The sequence below is a fragment of the Hetaerina americana genome, unplaced genomic scaffold, assembly GCF_022747635.1.
Source record: "Hetaerina americana unplaced genomic scaffold, ioHetAmer1.1.p SCAF_19, whole genome shotgun sequence".
Classification (NCBI taxonomy): Eukaryota; Metazoa; Arthropoda; class Insecta; order Odonata; family Calopterygidae; genus Hetaerina; species Hetaerina americana.
In genome coordinates, this window is record NW_027286752.1 from 8,036,692 (window position 1) to 8,060,074 (window position 23,383).

Consider the following 23,383-nt stretch of genomic DNA (forward strand, 5'->3'; position numbering starts at 1 on the left):
CCTTTGACAAATTCCAAAGAAACTGCGGGAGATGCCGCAACAGTAACTTTGTCAAAGGGAAAACTTTTAACTTTGTCAAAGGGAAAACACCATACGTGTTTAAAGTTGGCTTTTAACCTCGTGGACAGTGGCGCCTCGCGCACGACTACGAATGCATGTGACATTGTATGTACGGTATTTCGTCATAACATCTAGTTCCTTTAAAAGCCCCAAAATTTCAGAGTTTAAGAGGACGCCTCGGTAGCTTAAGTGGCTAAAGCACTCGACCGGATATTGAGGGATCTGGGTTCGAGTCCCAGTCAAGGCGAATGATTTTTACGCTCTGAAATTGTTGCATTAAAATGCACATTAGCGGATGACTCCGTTAAAAGTTACTGTTGCGGCATCTCCCGCAGTTTCTTTGGAATTTGTCAAAGGGAAAACACCATACGTGTTTAAAGTTGGCTTTTAACCTCGTGGACAGTGGCGCCTCGCGCACGACTACGAATGCATGTGACATTGTATGTACGGTATTTCGTCATAACATCTAGTTCCTTTAAAAGCCCCAAAATTTCAGAGTTTAAGAGGACGCCTCGGTAGCTTAAGTGGCTAAAGCACTCGACCGGATATTGAGGGATCTGGGTTCGAGTCCCAGTCAAGGCGAATGATTTTTACGCTCTGAAATTGTTGCATTAAAATGCACATTAGCGGATGACTCCGTTAAAAGTTACTGTTGCGGCATCTCCCGCAGTTTCTTTGGAATTTGTCAAAGGGAAAACACCATACGTGTTTAAAGTTGGCTTTTAACCTCGTGGACAGTGGCGCCTCGCGCACGACTACGAATGCATGTGACATTGTATGTACGGTATTTCGTCATAACATCTAGTTCCTTTAAAAGCCCCAAAATTTCAGAGTTTAAGAGGACGCCTCGGTAGCTTAAGTGGCTAAAGCACTCGACCGGATATTGAGGGATCTGGGTTCGAGTCCCAGTCAAGGCGAATGATTTTTACGCTCTGAAATTGTTGCATTAAAATGCACATTAGCGGATGACTCCGTTAAAAGTTACTGTTGCGGCATCTCCCGCAGTTTCTTTGGAATTTGTCAAAGGGAAAACACCATACGTGTTTAAAGTTGGCTTTTAACCTCGTGGACAGTGGCGCCTCGCGCACGACTACGAATGCATGTGACATTGTATGTACGGTATTTCGTCATAACATCTAGTTCCTTTAAAAGCCCCAAAATTTCAGAGTTTAAGAGGACGCCTCGGTAGCTTAAGTGGCTAAAGCACTCGACCGGATATTGAGGGATCTGGGTTCGAGTCCCAGTCAAGGCGAATGATTTTTACGCTCTGAAATTGTTGCATCTATGTCACTTATCAAATCAGAGTTATTGTCCATTAGTCTTTGTATACTGCTGCTTTTCCCTTATTTGGGATGGTAACAATATTGAATACAGCTAAATTTTTCCTGCAAATGTGATATGAATGAGCCCATGAAAAAACTTCCTTCCTAGTTTTACAAAAGTCATGAGTTGTTATGCAGGGATGCAGTTATCCATTCCCACATCCTTCTTCAATTTCATTTTTAAAAATTAAGTTCCTAACGCACATTCAAGTATTCCTGGTCCTTGTATATCCTTATCGACATCACATTCCTTTTCTATAAAGATGAATCCTCTGCCCTATTATTTTTAGCATAGTTCCTCTACATATTCTTTCCAACTTGTGAGAACCTCATCTTCTTCAATTAATATTTCACCCATAGCATCTCTAATTGTTATATTTTACTTTCTTAAACCCTTACAGTTCCTTCACCTTTCCGTATGGCAGGCCCATTTTGCCATGTCTCTGTACTACTCTCCATATCCTCACATGGCTCTTTGATCATATAAATCCTAAATCTCTACCTAAAAAAAATATAATCTAACTGATATCTCCCTATGTATCCTGGCATATTGCATGTGTATCTGCATCTACCATGGCGTTTAAACCATGGGTTAATAATAATTGAATTAGTTCTCCCACAGAACTCTATTGTTTTCTCCCAATGGTCATTTATTTTTCCTAAACCATATTCTCTTACCTCACTCCTGTCTATCCTTTTGCCAACCAGTATTTTACAACACCCTACCATAATCAAGTATTTTCTTCCAGGCTCATTTGCAATCATTTCATCCATTTTATCATAAACACCGCATATCTATTTATTCCTCCCCATGCCTGCATGTTAGTATGTACACCTGAATTACCACTAGATTGACTGAGTGTGCAATTATTTCTTTAAAAGATATTCTGTTTTCCACCTGTTTCATATTCACTTCTCTATTCCCCACTGTCCTAGTCAGTACTATGGCTACCCCAAGATGACTCTCTGCTATATATTTTAGTGAATATAGCTCCAATTATCTCTGCTGTCTTTCCAACTGTCTTTCCCTATCCTTAGCATTATCCAAACATTTCAAGTCCCTATTCTCATTGTAGCACTCCTCTTCTTGGTCTTCTTTTCTACTGGTATCTGCTTAGCGGGGCAAGGGTTTTGTGATGACCACAAAGGCCTCACCACCTCCTTTGCCAGGCAAAACACCTGGCCTTGTGGCCCCTTGCAGGCCTCGCAATTATGTAATAGAACATATTTATATACTTGAACCATACTCACCCTGGCATTTCTTTCCATCAAGTTCATTTACTGGGTAAAATCCATAGTTTAAATCATTGACAAATAATACTCGGAACTCGTTAGTGCTGGTATCACCATTAACAAGACCTTGGGATGCAAACAGCTGCAGTGCTAACAACAGGAAACATGACAAAAGATGCATCCTTGACTCTGTAGACAAAAAATTCCTGAAACCAAGAGGATCACTTTATCAACTTAGGTGTGCTCAGAAAGTTAATGTGGGACTTTGATGCAGGATAAACACTGAATGATATCATGTACCTAAATTTTAGAGTACATATGTGTGTTAATGAGAAATGATGCGAATTATTTATTCCTGCATGCAAAGTAAAAAAGATTCTCAAGTAATTAAATGGAAGTGAACAAGTATTGATAGAGGTATTATTATTATTGGTAGTCAACTATTATGGTAAGTTGTAGATAGACATGGACTAATCATCACTACATTTCTTAGCTTTATTTAGCAAAGCACAGCGCAGAGACAATTTGATTCCGTGCAATATATTTAACTGTTCTTCAGTTTCAAATACTTTAATCCTCCTTTTATCCAGTCTAACATTCCTAACCCCTTCCTCCTCCTGCCCTTCCTCTCTCCTTAATCAATCTTCTATATCCCATTGGTAATCAAAATATTCTGGATACATGTTTCCTGCATTGTTTGGATTTCTCTCAATGATCTCTCTCCCCCTGCCATACCTAATATTTCTTTGTTGGGTTTTCTTCCCTTCTCCACATGAACGTATCAAAAGTAATCTACAATTATCACCATGCTCCAATGACCAAGCTTCCATACCACACAAAACCATGGCTCATATAAAAGTTTTCGTGAGCCTTTTCTTAACATCCTTACTTAAAGTCCCTTTCACCAATTCTCCCTCCTTCTTGTGAAAGCTTCTCTGCCTAATGCTATTCTTTTTCTGTTGCTCCTACTACTTTGACTGCCTTGGTCTAAAAATTTGTCAAGATCTGTAATTTGTCCTCCTGCTTTAATTATAGCCCTCCAATTTCGATGTTTAACTTTGTCTTTCTCTTTCTAGCAAAAAGACATAGCCTTTGTTTTCCTTACACTAACTATCCCATACTCATCAAACTGATTTCTTTAATCTGCTCTGCATTGAGAGTCACCTATTGGCTGATTGGCAAACTAAAGCTTGATCATCCACAAACCTAAATGATTTTATGAAATCCCAATCAACTTTCATTTCTATCTCCTGTTCTTTCCATACCTTGCCGACCCCGGTGGTGGCGGGGTAACGTCCTCATCTGCTATTCCAAGGGTCGCGGGTTCGATTCCCGCCTGGGTGGGTTTTCCTCCACTTAGGGCTTGGGTGTTTGTGAATGTGACCATTGTTATCCTTGTTAATAGTTCGATGTAACGGCCAAAAAGTGCTGTTTTCGGACTTATACTGAATAAATAAATAAAATAAATACCTCTTCTACCATTTCCTCGACACATATGTTGAATGGCACAGGGGACAGTGGACAAACTCCTGATCCTAAAACTGCCCATCCAGGCTCTATGCCAGCCACTCAAACCTGACCAGTCTTTGACATGCACAGATAGCTAATTAGTTAGTTGCCTATTTCTCCAATCTACACCTATCTTCTCAAACAAATTCAAAGTTTTTCTCTCACATATTTCTTTTATAAATCTATGAAACAAACAAACACATCTCGATTGCACTCTTCTGTTCCTTTCTATTATTGGTCTCATTGTTGGTATGAATAGATAGATAAGGCATGAAAAATAAGTCCCAATGAAAAAGACAAGACGGAATCAAAATGTAATGCTTAAGTAGATTGATGAATACACAATCAATTGCAGAGTAAAAAATGAAGAATCATGTATTTCTAAGAGTGGGTTAGCATGAGAAACCCACAAAAGATGCCTACAAGATGAAGAAGGAAGCTAACGACACAACTGGAAGTAGCAATAGTATTTATTGAAAAATAAAATTGAAGGAAGGAGAAAAATTAAAGAGGAATGCCAAAGATGAATTATGATAAGCAAATGACAATGGACTTATGCCCAAGGAACTATGATGGAGTTGGTAGATTATTAGAGGATAGAGACTGTAGAATGAATAGCTACAAACTCATTCTCTAATTGATTCTAATGAAGTTAGATTGAACCCCTATATTATTAATAAAAATAGGTATTTAATTAGGTTGAAATTACAAGAATTGAAAATATATTTATGCAACAAAGGGGGGATACACACTATTTGATATTGAGGTAATCCCAATGGTGCAATTTTCTCAGCATTCGCAAAAGAATAACATGGGCTTGGTGGGAGTCAGTTGCAAGTAGAAATCAATATGTTAGGCACATCCTAAATTTCCAAGTCTGGTTCAATTGGATAAAAAATGAAATTTTTATCAAATCTTTTGCATGGAAAAAAAAAAAAAAAAAATATATATATATATATATATATATATATATATATATATATATATATATATAGATATATATATATATATATATTTTTTTTTTTTTTTTTTTTTGAAAGTCTCACGGACGTGAATAATAATGTATAACACTTAGCACTAATGGACACAGACAAAAACACAGAAACACACAAAAAAAAGAGACTCACTATTTTTCGAATTTTCGGTGGTTGTGATCACCTTTATCAAGGAAGAGAGGGACAGAACTGAAGGGAATACGAGGGCTGGAGCGATGGATGGAAGGGGAAGGTGTGGAGAGAATTCCGAAGGGACGGGTTTGGAGGGGCAGCGTTAGAAGGGTGGGGAAAATGTAGAAGGTGATGGGGGTGGAAGGGGATGAAAATATAATTGGATCAGGGTAATTAGTGCCTAATATTGATTCCTGGCCAATTCCAGGACTCCAAGAGCCAGATGAAGGATTGCTCTAATGTTTTCAGTTTCAGTGGAGGATCAGAGGGTGGGAGGGATGCTATGATGGATACACTATAGCATTTATCAAAGGGATTGTTGTGTTCGGAGGCGTGTTTGGGGATAGGGAGCATATCAATTAAGGAAGAGTTTTTGCATGAGGCTGGGTGGTTATTGATTCTGATAATGAGGGGTGTGCTGCCAATATAATAGGCAGGGCAAAGTTGGCACTTTAGAAGGTACACTACATTGCTAGATGTGCAAGTAGAGGAGGGAATTGGTTGGAGAGAGTTAAAAAGCAGGTGGGAGAGGGATGGGATTTGGTTTTGAAAATAGGGCATGTTTTGCATCTGGGTTTATTGCATGGCATGGGAGTGGTTTTAGGATGGGTTGGGGATTTAAGGAGTGGATTGGTTAATTTAAGGAGATCGGATAGGTTGGCGGGGCGTTTGAAAGTAACTGAGGGGCATTTGGGAAAAAGGTTGGCGGTGGCATTGTGATTTTTCAGGATAGGGTAGAGGTCTTTTAGGATTGATCGTAGAGATTCTAAGCCTGGGAAGTATGTTGTGCAAATTGAGAGAGGGTGGGGTTCCGCGGTGGAGGAAGGTTTGGGAGTGTACGCATGTTTTCGGATTCTTTTGTTCAGGAGGGATTTGGGATAACCTCGTTTGAGGAGGGAACAGTGTAGACCTGAAAGTAAATTATCAAGGGAATCAGGGTCATTGCAAATTCTGTGTCCTCTTATGCACAGGGAGTAAGGAATGGAGCGTTTTGTGTGATATGGGTGGTAACTATTGTAGTGTAAGTATTGCTGTTTGTTTGTGGGTTTAATATGTACAGAGGTGTGAAATGTTTGGTTTCTTAAAGTTACATTTACATCCAGGAAGGTGATTTGGGAGGAAGAAACTGTAGAACTGAAGGAGACAGAGGATGAAGCATTGAGGTCGGAAATGAAAGCTTGCAGAGAATCGGTACCATGTGGCCAGAGGAGGAAGATATCATCGATGTATCTGAGCCACAATAGAGGTTTCAGTGGTTGTTTTGACAGGAATTTCTTCTCTGCGAGACCAAGAAAGAGGTTTGCATAGGAAGGGCTGAACCTGCTACCCATGGCACAGCCCTTGATTTGTAAGAAGAATTTGTCGTTAAAGGAAAAGGAGTTGCGGGTGAGGATGAACTCGGAAAGACTAAGGAGAAAATCTGTGATGGGTATGTGTGGCTCAGGGCGTTGGGAGAGGTAATGTTTGAGAGCGGAGAGACCTTCTGAGTGGGGAATCGATGTGTATAGGGATGTTACATCTATAGTGGCCATAATAATCTCGGTATCTGGAGGGAGGGAGGTTGATTTTAGCCTTTCCAGGAAATGGTAAGAATCTTTGGTGTGTGACGGTAGGGAATGGACTATCGGTTGGAGATAGTGGTCTACAAATGCAGAGATTCTTTCAGTTGGGGAGTGACAGGAGGATAAAATCGGACGACCGGGATTCCCAGGCTTGTGAATCTTTGGAAGGATATAGAAATGAGGGGTGCGTGGGTTGGGAGGGGAGAGGAGGTCCAGGTCTGAAGGAGATAGACCCTCATTTGGCCCGTTGGACACGAGAAATTCAAAAAGTTCCTTCTGAAGTGAGGGGTTTGGGTCTTCGGGGATTTGCCGGTATGCAGACGAATCCGAGAGTTGTCTGTCAACCTCCGTTATGTAATCTGATCTATTTAAGACAACAACCATTGAACCTTTGTCCGCGGAACCTTTCATTACTTCTGCGTTCACTCTATCCTAAGTGCTGAACATACTATTAAAAGGTAAACATTTGCCTCAGGTTGAGTCAGTGAAATTTCTTGGCATATGTACATTTAAATTGTCATCTTTATTGGGATTCTCATATTTATATGCTCCTAAAAAAACTCAACACACCGCATTTCCTAATCTGGTCAATTTGCTTTACTGTATCTTATAATGTTCTTCAAGCACTCTATTATGGTCAGCATTATTCTAATATTATTTCAAATGTTGTTTTCTAGGGTTCAACCCCGCAGGCCATATCCATTTATAAATTACAAATAAAAGGTGTACGATTGAGAGCTAATGTTAGATATAGTGTCCCAAACAATCCATTATTTAGCAGTTTAGTCTTTTACCTCTTCTATGTATTTATATTTTACTACTGTAGTATAAACAAGAATGAAAGGCTTTCCCTACTAATGCTGACGTTCAAAATCACAGTACCCACAATATAAACAATCTACACATCAATTTTGTGCACTCAAGATGTACCTCCCAAGGGCCCAAGAATGTGGGACTTACTTTGTACAATAAACTTTCTTCTTTTCCAAAATCTAATATGTGTTTAGTAACCTTTAAGAGTAAATTAAAATATTTTTTATTCAAAAGAATGTTAAATAGTGTGTATGAATACCTGTCTTATAATCAAAGAATGGGCCTGTATTTAGCTTACATTGCATCCTCATGTTTCTATTGTTTTACATACATACATGTATATTCTGCTTTGAATAAACCTATACTACACGGTCTGCTGGTGAATAAATGATGATATGATATGATAATGGCAGCAATGGATTAGATGAACGAACACACTGGGAATTCCACTGAATGCAATTTTTTTCACATATCATAACATATGGTTTAACCACCATCCAAAATTTGTAACTACTAAACGACTAAATTTTGTAAGAACTGAAAAAATCCCTTTGCGAACTTTTAAGGCATGAGGCTACCTTGCTTGTCTAACATTCTCCCCTCTACCACAGGCTTCAACATCTCATTTCCAATTAAAATGCTCTACATCCATCTTTCCTGCCTCCACTGAATTTCTACAAACAATCCTCCCTCTTCCCCATTCTTGCTGATAAACTCTCTGATTTAAAGTACAGACGATTATGACAAAGTGAACTTTTCTGACAGGAGTACTGATGAGACCACACAAAATTAAAGGGATGAGAAATTTCCAACAGTAGCCCCTCCCCTCTGGTGGTACATCTCAACATCAGACCTAACATTTTCATTCAATAGATACATCTTCCGAGAAGAAATTAAAGAAACTCGACTTCATCAAATTTGGGAAAACACTGGAATGATAAAGTAAGAGGTGGTCAAGGTTTCACATCAATCAGACAATATCTTGGAAGTATGATGGCTCTGCAATAAAGGGTAATCAAAAACGTTTTTTCATAATTTTTAAATGAAAAATGTAACTTTAAGTTACAATTTCGGCTTAATGGATATTGTAAGCATCGTAAAAATTTCATTGAATTGACTCCAGTATTGCATCAGAGACAGCTGTTGAAAGTTGAAACTTGTGCAGTTTACATACGATAATGATTGATGTTATACACAACACTGCATTGAAATTTGGCTATTACCGTAACAAATGTCTGCCAAGGCATATGCAATGCTATAAGATGCTAATAAGCCTGTTATTCTCTATGTCACAGCTAAAAGATTGTTTAAAATGTTCAAAGAGACTAGAGAAATCAATTTCCGAGGAAGGTAAACCCGAAGTTCAAGTCACTGCTCCAATGAATGTAAACATTATTATGATTTCTTTCGTTGTGAAAGAATGTCGTTGAATAGCTTAAACTTTAAAATCACAATCAGGTTTATTGAAAACTTCATTAGGTGCCACCCACATGTTGGTGAAAGATGGGTTGCACATGAAACGCGTTTGTGCGAGGTGGGTTACACAAAACTCACAGCGAAATCGCGATTATCTCGTGAAAATCAATGCAATGCGTTCCTCTTCGCCCAAGTTGTCAAGACATAGCCTCGCGAGTTTTTCCTGATACCGAATATTAAGAAACACCGCAGAAATTGTTTTTCATCATCAAAAGCGTGCGAAGACGATCAGAACATATTTCAACGGCTGCTGCTTATTTAACCCTAAATTCAAATAATTGAAGCTTTTACCTCATGTACATTACATGCTAAGCTAGCAATATAATATAAAATTAAACGTTTACAATAAATTATGAGTATTAAAAATATGATTAATCTTGATTGAACAGTCCTTGCACTGATTCAATCGTCAAAGAACGATTTTCTGACATTTCATCTAAACAAATGAACGCATTGCAAAGAAAAATTCTCATTTGTAAAAAATTATCGTGAACGGACAGAGAGCATCAAAGATTAACGTGAAACCTCGGATGGGAGCCGCCCGAAGATCGAAGATTATTTCCATCCTAATTGTGACACATACCAACGGGCAAGGATGACACGCTCGTACATTATCCCTGGATTTGCACGTCCTAATACAAGTTCTATACGTCCAATGGTGGCTTAGAGAATATAATTTATGATCCAAAATAAATCGGAAAGCGAGATAACAATGCAGAGGGAATTGAAATAGACAGACGCAAAAGCCAATGAAGTTCCACCCTCACACAATCAGAGCAATAGGGAACATTTAAGCACTATCATTCATGGCACTCGAAAATAAAATAAAACCCTTAAGTGTCTTGACTTTCAGCACCGAATCGCAAGTTCCGATTTTGATGAAAGGTGACTTAACACCCCTGCCAAAAGCCCCAATGGCGGCCTGCAGATATAAAGAAGACACCGCACACGCCACCACCCCTTTCTCAGGTGATTGGTTGGGCAGGGAAGGAGGGAATGGTTACGGTGATGGACGAGTAACAGAAAGGAAGGAGAGATAGCTGAGAGGAACTGAGCGATGGTAAGAAAGAATTGACGCAGCAGATGATCGATCCTGCCACCACCGCCAAGAGATGGCGGTAGAGCACACTACCTGCACGTACCACTTCGCGTACGCACTGCTATCTGCTTACAATACCCATTGCAATCAAATGGAGACAACAAGCACGGAATTTGGACCTACCAAGAGACAGGGAAGTCAAAGACGACGTGATAATATCCTCGAAAATGCCCAGCGTATTAGGTGGCCTAATCCTCCAGGTATCAGCGTGTCCTCACATTCATAAACGCAATGTTCACTCGAACGACTCGTTTTCTTTAGAAAATTCCTGCCCAACATGCAGGCAAGCGTTAAGCGATAGTGAAAACTCGTCACTGACGTCGGCTGAAGTAATCAGGCAAGGATTTCTGAGCCTATCCTTTATCTACCGCTCCATATGTTCCTTTATCTTATCGCCTCCAATATGGAGAAGTATTCAAGTTTTTATTTTGTGATTTTTCACGACAAAAGTCATCACTCCCCTTGGAATTTAGCCTTAGGACTAATTGAGGTCAAAGACATCGTGGCTGGGGAAAGGATCTGGGAAAACTTGATCGATCTTTCCTCGAGTAAACTCTGTTTCTCGAAAATTGATTCCATCGTTCCCTTCGAATACCATACACACCGATACCATGTCTGATCACGTGACTTTCGGCCATGCGCCATTGGTGCACATGCATGCCCCCGTCGCGCAATCACCGTGCGTATGCACTTTGACGGTTTTGTGACGGAGCCTTTGTAATACGACCAGAACACGACACGAAAAGGTGAATGAAATGCCACTGTTCACATTGCTGCTGCTCAATAAGGGCAAGAATGGATTTCATTCGAATTTATATAAGTAACCAGAGAAATACTAGGTGATATTGCACCAGGCCGCAAATTCCCCTCTCATCGAGTCCATGAAACAGGAGTTGCCCTTCACAGTTGAGAACATTTTATCTAGGACGAAGCCACCTCCCATATGCCATTCACTCTCGTTCCCCGTTCACGAAAGGCGCATTAGGTCTTTGGAGTCACCTTAAGAGAGACCTCGGGGGAAGCACCACTCCATTTGTTTAGATGTAATTTAGCCAAGAGACGCACCAACATTGCATTTTAATGAGTTGTTGAAATAATATGTTGATTTTTCGTAAAACTAAGAACACATATTATTAACTGTAGGGTTGCCTGGCTTTAGTTAGCCAGGAAGCCAGAGTGTTGCAACCATTAATTAGCTCCTCGGAGAATCGGTGTATTATAACAATAGAATAAGATATAATATAATAAAACGAAGATAATGAGTTTCTCAAGAAAAGCCAAGGCTAAGAGAAACAATAAAGTTGGGAAAAATAAACTCAAACAGGTAGCGCAGTTCACCCAGCTAGGAAGTGAGTCGGAAGAGGCTGGGCAGAGTAATAGGGGTACTAAATGAAGAACTGCGTTAGGAAAAGAAGCGCTTGCCAAGAGGCTAGAGTTGATGAAACGCAATTTTATATGAAGATATAGACAAAATATTGGTAAAAATCCTTATTTGAAACATTTCTGTGCGGTGTGAAAACTTGGTCGTTGATGTCATAAGCGCCCAGTCGAGGTTTTTAAGTAATACGTAGGTTTGATGAAGAATGGAGGGAATAAAATGGTAGGAAAAAAAGTCAAACATGAAGTCCTGGGCATTATATGGGAAGAGAGAAGGAAATTCGAAAAAAAGTAAGACCAGTGGATCCAGTAGATGGAGTGACGAAATGGGTTGCTGAATTCGGTAATAAATGGGAGAACGTTGGGAAAGTGAGGTAGGTGGACGAAAAGAATAGACCTTTTGGATGGAATTAAGGGAGATAGAAAGTACGCACAGCTTGTGTACGTAATTTCTACCTCCCTTAATCGAAGTAAAAATAAATGAGTTATGGTTTTATATGATGTTAAATGAGTTTGTGCCATGTAAGTTTGCACCCAAGATGGCATTAATTTGTAGCGTCAAATTCCATCAAAAACTGAACTTAAACCGGTAGAATACTGAAAGACTCTCCATTCTCGGGATGTCACCGCGTAGGTTGTTTTTCTGACAACATTTTCGCCCGTGTTTCAACGAGCGTCTTCAGGTCTACCTGAAGTTGCGCTCGTTGGAACGCCTTAATCTGAACGCCGCGAAAATCTACGATCCCATATCGGTAGAATACTGTTTATATACTGCCTAACGTACAATAGAGACGCGATTTCCAGGGCGTTCAGCTGTCAAATCGTTTATAAAATGGTTATTATTTTTACTTTTAACGGAACTCCAAACTCCCATTATATTTATTTCTCCCTACTCACATTTTAGGTTTTAGATGGCTACACAACGTTACAACGATATATTTACTTGCTTCTTCTAGCAAAGCACAAACTGATATCCCACATTACAATAAACCCTTCAACTCAACATACTTTCCTTCCTCCTTCAGTCCATCCAATATGCCCATCCCATTCCTACCCCTTCCTCGCTTGACCAACGTCCTTCCCTCTAATGACAGTCTACAATATCCCATCGCCAATCAAAATGCTCTGAATTCATCTTTCCTGCCACCTTTTGATTTCTCCCAACAATCCTCTCTCCTCTCACACTTCCTCATTTGTATTCCTTTCCGTCGATGTCACATTTTCCATTTTTCTCAATCTCTCTTCACAGGAAAATGCGTTGATAGTATTCTATATTCCTCTCGATTAATGATCATATTATTGCAATGGCATCGCGCGTGCCTCTACCCTTCCTAAACTCAAACTGATCATCCCCTAAGTTTGCCCTGCTCTCCATCCTCCTACTGATGACCCTGAGAACCACTTTAGCATCCTGCGAAATCATTCTTATTGCTCTGTAGTCCTCTTATATGGTTGCCTTACCCTTTTTTCGAATAGGAACGAACACCGATCTGACGGAATCTTCCGACTAAATTCCTCCTTTCAAAATATTTCGAATTAGTTCATAAAATTCTCCATCCCACGTTCTTATATATCTTAAAGTAGTTTCCCGGGAATTCTGGCCACCCCCTCAGCCTTATTTGACTTCAATTCCCTTAATGTTCCTTCTATCTCGCCACTAAGCATGCCTGGACCTAAGCAATCCTCATCTACGGCATGTCATTTTTCCTATATCTAATTTTTCAGACTACTTTCTTCAGCGCACAATTCTTCTACTCATTGCTTCAACATGTCTAGACTATTCCGTGGTTCAATTTATAATTTTCCGGACTTATATTTTAATTTTTGCAAGGATTTACCCTTCTTACTTCCTGTCAGTGTTTTCATCTTCCTATACAGCGCACCAATGTCACCCTTCCTCTGTAAACTTCATTGAAGGAATCTGATTAAAATAATATTATTACGCAGCCATACAGCCTAATATGAGATATGTACGTGAAAGAATGAATGCTGACAGGAGGCAAAATAGCATCGTCCGTGTGCCAAGGAAGAAAAGGTAGAGGGCAGTGAGAACTTCAGAGCTATTAATCTTATCCAATCGAGAATGTAAGAAAGAGGAATTGGACTTGAGTAACAACTAATTTGGATTTCGAAGGAGTAAAGGAAGAGAAGTTATTTTTACCCTCAAAATTACGGTGAATAAGAGAATAGAGAAAGATCAACCAACTTCCATTTACGTACAAGTAAATTCAGCGATCTGGGGAAAGATTTTGACTTGATGGACTACAGTATAATGCTACAAACCCTAAAATAAATTGAAATGAACTACAGAGGCAGGAGATTGATACACGTCATGAGTAGAGAGCAGATAAAGCACGCTTCGGTGTGGGGAAAGGAGAGAAGTAGTTAAAAAAAAAACTGGAATAAATGGAGCAAGCCAGGGCTGCTCATTATCGCCCTCGATACGTGCATTGAAAAGGCAAATAATGAGATCAAGACGATAACAGGAAGCGTACGAGTAAATGGAGGAAGGATACATATGCTGAAATCAGCGGATAACAAAACCGCCCTTGTAGAAAAGAAATGAGATCTGAAAAGGGTGCTAGCTTTTGGGGAGAAGGGGATGAACACGTACAAATTCTAGATAAAATAAAACTGTGGTAATTTGTACTGCCAAGGTGAAGAAGATTATCTTCAAACTCAACTGTGGAAAGGAACTGCAACAATTGGAAGGAGTTTGCTACCTAAACGTCTTGATCACTAGCAATTAAAGTGGCAAGAGGGATAAAGTAAGCAAAATAGGAATGGCATAGAATGTTTGCTATCAAAATAAACACAACAGCTAGTGACAAATAGTACTGGTATGGATATAAGAAAGCAATCTATTGCTATTTATACACGGAGTGTTCTCTCCTATGGCTGTGAGGCTAGAATGATAGGAGCAGCAGAGAAACAATAATGATAGGCTATACAAATTTGGTGCTACCGAAGAATGATGACAATAAAATGGATAGAGAAGCAAATGAAGAAGTACTTCAAAGGGTGGATGAAAAGAAAAGCCTATGGAGGGCATTCAACAAGGAGAATATGAAACCTACTTGGTTACATCCTGAGGCAAGATTTCTTACTGAAGACCATACTGAAGGAAAATTATATGAAAATAGAGTATAGGAAAACTATGGATGATCTACAAGAAGCAGGTTACCAAAGAAGTTTTTGAATTGAGCTTGGAGGGAATGAAGAGAATGCCAGGTTACAGGATAGTTGTCTAAAGTGCTAAATGCTATTTCTCGAAGTGGTAACCCGTAATGACATTAATCCTAGTAACATAGCTCCTACCATGCACTTAAAGCGTAATATTCTGTAATTACTTCCATCCCTGCCTCTAGCCTCTCCCGTCACGAAAAATTAAAAAAATCAGAAACATTCGAGCAATGCGCTCATCAAAGTAACAAATATTTCAGAAAATTGATCCCTTCGCAGCGAATTATACAATTTAGGTAATTAGCAAATAATGAAATAAATAATGAGAAAATCATCTCTCAATCTAAAGCAATGAAAATGTAGACGCGATATTTCCTTCGAGTAACGATATATCGTGAAAAGTGGAAATAATTCAGGGATTAATGCAACCTTAACTTAAAAAATATGTACTTACCTTGAAAATGTCATGTCGATTCTCAGCAACATTATTAGGCGACTTCAAGTTTCTCCATGATATACATTGCACCTATGGCGGAGAGTGTGAAAAGGTTTCTCATTTTTCAACATGATCACAAATTTGCTGGACGTTTGGGTCCATCCTTCGGGGAACCGTGGTGGAAAGGGAACTATAAAACACAGTTCCTGCCACATGAACTGGCAGATTAAGGCTTTGAAGATCGTATGATCTGGGATTTAAACATTTAGCTCGCTATATATACCATAGTTCAGCACCCAAAGAAATAGTTCCAGCACACGCACAGACACAAACGCATAATGCTCATTAGAATACTTAAAAGCACTTTTGAAACTGAGAAATTTGCATCACCACACTTGACGCATTGCATGCATCAGAATGAAAGAAGTACGAGACATGTTACTGTCTTGCACCATGATGAGTTTAATTGGTAGAGCATGAGAAGTTATACGAGGGGGGGATCCAAAATTAATACAGGGTTCGTCCGGAAAATAAGTGTACTGAGCTCAGGAAAAAAAATTTATTACACTTTTACATATCTTAAGCTAATATTCCTCAAAATAGGACCCTTGTGAGTCGATACACTTGTTCCAGCGGCGTCCCCATTCCTGGAACGCTCCCGCGAAGGCATCATCGGGAACCTCTCGAAGACACGTCGTCACGGCCTCTTTGACGGCGTCCAAAGTCCCGTATCGCGTTCCTTTCAAACTCCTCTTTATCTTCGGGAACAGAAAGAAGTCCGGTGGTGCCAAGTCCGGGCTGTAGGGCGGCTGCGGCAGCGTTGCCACGCCGTGCTTGGCCAAGAAGTCCGACACGACAAGCGCGGTGTGAGACGGCGCATTGTCGTGATGCAGCCGCCAGATGTTTTTGATCGCTGGCCGGACGCGGGCGACTCGTTTTCGAAGCCTGTCGAGCACTTGGACGTAAAATGCAGCATTTACAGTTTGTCGTTCAGGTACAAATTCGTAGTGGACGACTCCCCTTTTGTCAAAAAAGACAATGAGCATCGCCTTGATCCGAGATTTGCTCATGCGAGCTTTCTTTTGACGGGGTGATGATGGGGTGTGCCACTCCGCACTTTGTCTCTTCGACTCCGGGTCGTACTCAAAGATCCACGTCTCGTCACCCGAAACAACGTTCTCTAAAAAATGTGGATCATTTTTGCAGTGATCCGCAAGTTGTGTCGCGATTTCCAAACGATTGAGTCTTTGATCATCACTGAGCACTTTCGGCACCAACTTTGCACAAATTTTTCGCTTCTGTAATAGGTGCCTAATAATCTCGTGCACTATTGTTTTTGGCACATTACACTGCTCTCCTTTCATCCAAACACTAAGACGACGATCAGAGTTCAGTACATCGCGAACTTTTCGCACATTTTCGTCGGTGAGTGTCGTTGATGGGCGTCCAGGCCGTGGTTCGTCGTCGACCTCTTCTCTGCCCTCCACGAACATCTTGTGCCACCGAAAGACATGTTTCTGGACATGGCTGACTCCCCGTAAGCCTGGTTAATCATACCGACAGTTTCGGTAGACGATTTCCCAAGCTTTACCGCAAATTTGATGGAATAACGCTGCTCCAAAAACTTCGGCATCGCGTTCCGTGACGTGGGTCGAGCGTGGAGGTTCGCGTTAACAGAGCTCCTCACTACACCACAGCTCAGAGCCGACTGCCTTTTTCAGCGTCGCTTACCCCCCTCCAATCGCAGCCCGTCAGAGCGGTGCTGGGCGCGCCTGGAGCGGCGGGAAAAAATCAGTACACTTATTTTCCGGACGAACCCTGTATGTTCTGCTCATAGAGTAAGAAATTCTGTCTTCTGCCACGTGTGAAATAACTGGCAGTCAGGAGGATTCCGTAAATTAAACTCTTCCACATCAAATAATCTTGAAGATGAAATAAATGAGAAATTCTAATTTATTTCTAAACAGTAATTTGTTTCATCACAAAAGTTTCACTAAGTCTCACTGCACACTGTTTAATTAGATGGCTTTTGAAATCTTTCTAAAAAATGAGAACTCAATTCCAGAACCCCATATATCAGCTGGGGTACCTCACTGATCAATCTTAGGTCCAAATCTATTCTTAATGTGGGTTAATGATTTGTTTTTACTGATTGCCAACTGACATGCGAAATGCACACTTCTGATGGCACCTGAACATGCATTATATTATACCCGTAACCTTCATGGTTGGAGCCATTTTGTGTTGAGCCAGAACCATATAATGAAGCTGGCCTTGAGAGAGACGCAGGCAACATTGATGGCTTGCCCGTCACCACCCATCAATCAACACTGATATGCTGTATTCACCGCTTAGTCCACACTAAATTAACCTGTTTCATTAAATAGGCAACGATCCAAACATAACACTTGTCAATGCACCTATCATTGACCAATATGTATATGTATTACAATATCTGGACTCGCCGCTGTAATGAGGATCCATTGAGTGCCATCAAAACCAGTAAAATCTTCATTTTAAACAATATCTTTCTCTTCTCTGTCCAACCAAACTTGGAAATTAATGGAACTTATTTGGAATTGGGGTGGTGATAACAAATTGAAACTAAATTAAACTAAAACCCTCATTCTTGACCTGCAGTTCAACCAGAATAGCACATACCACATACTGTTTATCACTTGGTGATGATCTAATAGCTTCCTCTCCTGAACCCGGTCACGAGATTTCATTCCAAAAAGCAAACATAATATTCAAGGAGAGTAGATACTACCCGTGATTAATTAGGGAAGCTATTGAGATCGCAAAAAACCCGGAGAACAATAACAGAGATGAAGGCTACCATCTCCACAACGCGTGGAAGAGAGTTCTCCGGGAACGGACCAATCAGCAAGCAGCCACTAGACGGGAACACCTATATAAGGGTGGCAAAATTCCGAGTCCCTCATCTTTGACCTGAAGACGCCAAATGCAACTTCGGCGAAACTGTTGTCTGAATCAAACAACGACGTGGTGAAACCCGACAATGCAGAGTACTTCAAACCACCGCCGCGAAAACCTACGCAGCCATATGAACCATGTTCAACACCATTGTTTTTCAAATAATCTTTCTTTGGTATTTCACTCGAAGTTTTAAAATTAATTTCCTACAGATAATTCTGTGGGTTGAGGTAGTCCAGTGGGTAGAGCGTTGGACTGCTAACGGGAGGGTCCTGGCAAGGCACTCTTGGCACCTGCAGCTCCACCCAAGCTATAGTGATTTTTCGGGAACCAGATCTTCCTGAGAAACCATAGCTGGCACAGGGAAAGGAACTGGCCCCCCTACCCTGATGTGTGAATTTTCACACCCCGTTTAGGGCTTAGTACTGGGTGATCTCTACCATCACCTACTAAACAGACCTTCGGGTTGATTACTGTGTTTACGGTTTTTTTACAGATAATTCTACACGGGTCTACCAAGGGCAATTTTTTTTGGAATAGGCCATCTACAAAGATAACTTTTAGTTGAAAAAAACAGGTGCCTAACAATAAAAACGAAGAGATCTACATCTTATATTCTACAGAGGTCTTTGATGAAAAAATTGAGGTGCTGTAGGTACTGCGTATTGAGATGGAAGATGGCAGGGAAAATACAAGAAGTGGGCATGGGGGTAAGTAACAAGGGGGAGGTAAGAGCAAGTGACCAGCAGAGGTGCTTGCTATGGGGCCATTCACTTCTTGCATTGCCCACATGGTATCAGACAACACATTCAACCCTTGACTGCAGAGGATCCATTTCCCAGGAAATAATTTGTACACATCAGCTACTCCTTCACTAGGGTTGCCTTAAGGACAGAGAATGAATGCAGGACATCTGCTTTAAGGCTAAGGAAAAAAATCAGGACAATGACACATATGTAAGTATATAATTAATAGTTCCTTTTTGACCTACTACCTTGATCAAAAATTTCCCGGAATTTATTCAGAAAATTAAAAATACAAATTTATTCATCTAAATCTATATTGTCCCCTTCAAAGTAATCCCCATCGACTGCAACACACTTATGCCAGCGCTTGATCCAATCCTCGAAACATTTTTTATATTCGGTTTTCGGTATGTCCATCAGTGCTTCCTGCGATTTTTCCATTACTTCCTCTCGGCTGCTAAAACGCGTTCCCCGTAATGGTTTTTTAACTCGATTGAACAGAAAGAAGTCACAGGGAGCCAAATCAGGTGAATTCGGTGGCTGTTGGATGGTATTTGTTGCATTTTTCGTCAAAAAATTACGAATAATGATAGCACTGTGCGACGGTGCGTTATCATGGTGCAAAATCCACGAGTTTTCTGCCCACATTTCTGGTCTCTTTCGGCGAATTGCTTCACGCAAACGTCTCATAACGCCCAAATAATACTCTTTGTTTACTGTCTGGCCTTCTGGCAAAAATTCATGATGCACTACACCGTTGTAATCCATGAAAACCGTCAGCATTGCCTTCTTTTTTGACTGAAAACGACGTGGTTTTTTTGGTCTCGGCTCATTTGGTGAACGCCATTCACTTGCCTGATGTCTGGATTGCGTGTCGTACTCATAAACCCACGTCTCGTCTCCAGTAATGATCCTTTTGATGAATGTGGGATCGGATTCAGCCTCGCAAATCATGTCTTTTGCGACGTCAACACGGTCTCTTTTTTGCATGAAATTGAGGTCTTTTGGCACCAACTTTGCTGCTACACGACGGAAACCCAAATCATTAACCACAATGTCTTGGGCGGATCCATAGGCAATGTTCAAGTCCTCCGCTATTTCTCTGATGGTTAATTTGCGGTTATTGACCAACATTTCTTTTACTTTATCAATTTTTTCACCGACTTTCGATGTCGATGGTCTGCCACTGCGTTCATCATCTTCGATTGACTCACGACCACTTCTGAACCGCTCGTGCCACTGGTAAACGACCGTTTTTTTTAGAGAATCGTTGCCGAAACACTTTTCCAACATTTCCAACGTCCGTGCGCCACTAAATCCGTTTTTTACGCAAAATTTAATACAAGTTCGTTGTTGCAAATTTAAATCCATTTCTGAAATTGTAAAAAATCGCCAACACACACAGAGATATATGTACTCTTGGCTACGTAACTTTTGCAAATGTCAAGTTATGACACTAAGATTTAAAGGGAATATCAACAACAGATGTACCAATTTAACAAAAAAAACAGAACTCAAATCGGAACGATGGGAGCGCCACACGGTGGTTATTCCGGGAACTTTTTGATCAAGGTAGTATATTATCCTTAGCACAAAACAATCATGTATAAAATATTACACAGGGATATAATTTATGTTTTGTTAGCTATTTCCTTGTAAAAATAGGTAGAAGTTAACAACACCATGTGTCACTTCGGTGCTCAGATTGGGATCACAAATGAATGGATCAAGAAACTAATATTGCTCCAAGAAATTGTTGAAGATACTGCAACAGTTACTTTTAGGGAAGCCATCTGCTAATGCACATTACCATTTAACAATACCAGGGGTAAAAATCATCTGCCTCGAGCAGGATTCAAACCTGGAACCCTCAATGTCTAGCCGAGTGCTTTTAAGTACTAAATTAAGTACACAGCCAAGCAAGGGATCTGGTTAAGAATCCCACTCAAGGCGAATGATTTTTACACTTTAGATTAAGTTACAAGATATTTACACTGTAATATTGCTCTCCCTTGAAAGTATATGTTAGCAGAAAAAAATAACTGACTATAGACAATAATGACTCAAAATAGTAGCAAGTTACAAATAATAACAATATTAGCTAAAAGTATACATATTTACTAAGGGTAAAAATCATGAGTGATATTTGGTGCTACAATAATAATAAAAAAATTTTATCTTTAAAATTGAGGGTATTTTCAGTTTAGGATGCTTACATTGATGTTTCAGGTTTAAAACTTTTAAGAATCAATTCAGGACATACAAGTTTATCAACTCTTTGCCTATTTTAATAAAGTGGAATCTTCCTTCCAAAGTGTGCCTATAGCATTGGTGTCACAAGCTATGGATTCATCTAGAAAGTTTCTCTGAATGAAATAATCATCTGCTACACACAAAATGTGATATTCATTCATATGAAAAGAGTAATAGAATAAAAAATTTAATAATTAAGAAAAAAATTGTTACTAAGTAAGGTACTTATACCAATAAATACGATTGCTTGCAGTAGTTAATAGATTGCCAGTCAAAAAGGTGTTGAACTATATATATATAATATCTCTATCCTTTGCATTTTTGTATTTATGAATCCTGCATTTTCTAATGAATCCTACATCTGCATTTTTCTATGCATGATCTTTTGCTGACTTTTTTTATATTCATCTCCAAGATATAAATATTTCAGCAACAGTAATAGGTGTTTATATTAATGTATCAAGTCTTCTCAGCATTTGATACGCTACATTACCAATTAAGTACAAGTATGCACAATGGACTTGCAAATTCAACACACTGCATAGTTAATGAACTTGAAGGAACAAGTCATAAAATTTGTTGACTAAAATTTGTGCCTCCGTGTTTTAAATTTAAGTAATGTGCATCATTGACTCCAGACATACAGGGAGTTCATGTACTAAGTTAACCATGTTCAATGCAACACAAATACAGTTTTATCCATCTTATTTATAATCCATAAATCAAGGCAGGGTTGCATTATCATACGAAGCCCTAGGAAATTCTCCTGTTCACCATGTGGGAATTAAAATAAAATGACACGACCTCATTCAAGTACAGAAAATTTTACTGTAACTTTAACATGAGTGGCACAGTACAAAATTACACCAATTAAATAAAAATTTTCAAATTGATAAAACATTTCTCCCATATGAGAGTAGTTAGGACATCAAGATAATTTGAGCAAACTTAAAATTTAAGGTTAGTGTGTTTTCATACTTCAGCTATATATGTGCTATTAAAACAATATCTCAAATTTCATTTCAAGACATTTTGTTATGACCAGAAGTCTAAGTTCTTGGTTTCTACACCAGAAAACTTTATAACAACCATTTGCTCCACATTTTGTTTGAATTCGATTCAATGGAAAAGTTACCATACAACACTGCATGCTTCTAAATGAAACATGTGAATAAAGAGTATCAACAAAATATAGTAATTAAAATAAACACCAATGCAGCTTCACTGTAGATACACAAACTCACTTCCAAATTTCTTTTAAAGAAAAATTAACCTTATGGCTTCAGTGCACATAACTGCATTTCAGTGTATTTTATTTTTAACTTTCATTGAAAAAACATGAAGATATTTAAAATGAGTCTACATTCTACTAATAGGACAAAAAATATCAGAATAATTGTATATTAATATATATATATATATATTATCCTCACTGTATTCAGATAGCTACAAGATAGTACACAAGGGGATGAGACAATCCAGAAAAAATTGTATGACAGGAAAATTAAATCCAGAAAATAATTACAAATTACAGATAAAATTTAGTGAAACAAAATATGAACGGTAGTATAATGATTGGATAAGCTTTTTACAATTAGAATGAGCAATGATTCAGAATGTTTTTTCTTGAGCACATAAAAATTCCTATAAGGCTAGGGATCATTTACATAACAGTTCCTAAATTCACACTCAACCATGAAAAACCTAGCCAATCATTACAGATATCAATTACAACTGTGCAATGATTACAAGCTATTAGATAAATTGAGTGAAAATTTAAAATACCTATCATTTTAAAAAAATGAATACAAAAAAATATGAAGATGACAGAATAAGTCTCAATGCCCAATGAATTTATCTTGCAGCCCCCTACTGCATGTCATTGCTGACACATTTTTCACAACTAAACTACAGTTGATTATGAAAAACTATTACTTCTTGTTAAGTCCACAGAACCTAACTAGTTTATATGCATGTGCCATGAGTAAGAAAAAAATGAGGATATATAAACCAAGTGATTATGGATATTGGAACCAAAGATTATGAATATTGGAACAAATTAAAAAGATTCCCTTGGGGTTAGGAAGTTCCTCTTGGGGTAAAAAAAATAGGCTTGGTGAAAACACTCATATTTTGAGGATAAAAATATGTAAAAAAAATATCAGATAGGATTCACACATATATGCCAAATACTAAAATTATCAAATACAA

At 39.1% G+C, this 23,383-nt stretch overlaps 1 protein-coding gene across 1 annotated transcript in view; it reads right to left on the reverse strand.

The window, feature by feature from the left end:
- The window catches only part of LOC139687296 (5'-nucleotidase-like), a 30,455-nt gene extending 15,187 nt beyond the window's left edge, over window positions 1-15,268 (reverse strand). Inside the window, exons 1-2 of the mRNA XM_071584437.1 lie at window positions 15,255-15,268; window positions 2,634-2,821 (exon numbers count right to left, since the gene is read on the reverse strand). Coding sequence (XP_071440538.1) covers window positions 2,634-2,821; window positions 15,255-15,268 — 202 coding nt within the window. The remainder of the gene's footprint in view (window positions 1-2,633; window positions 2,822-15,254) is intronic.
- Window positions 15,269-23,383: the final 8,115 nt, after the last annotated feature.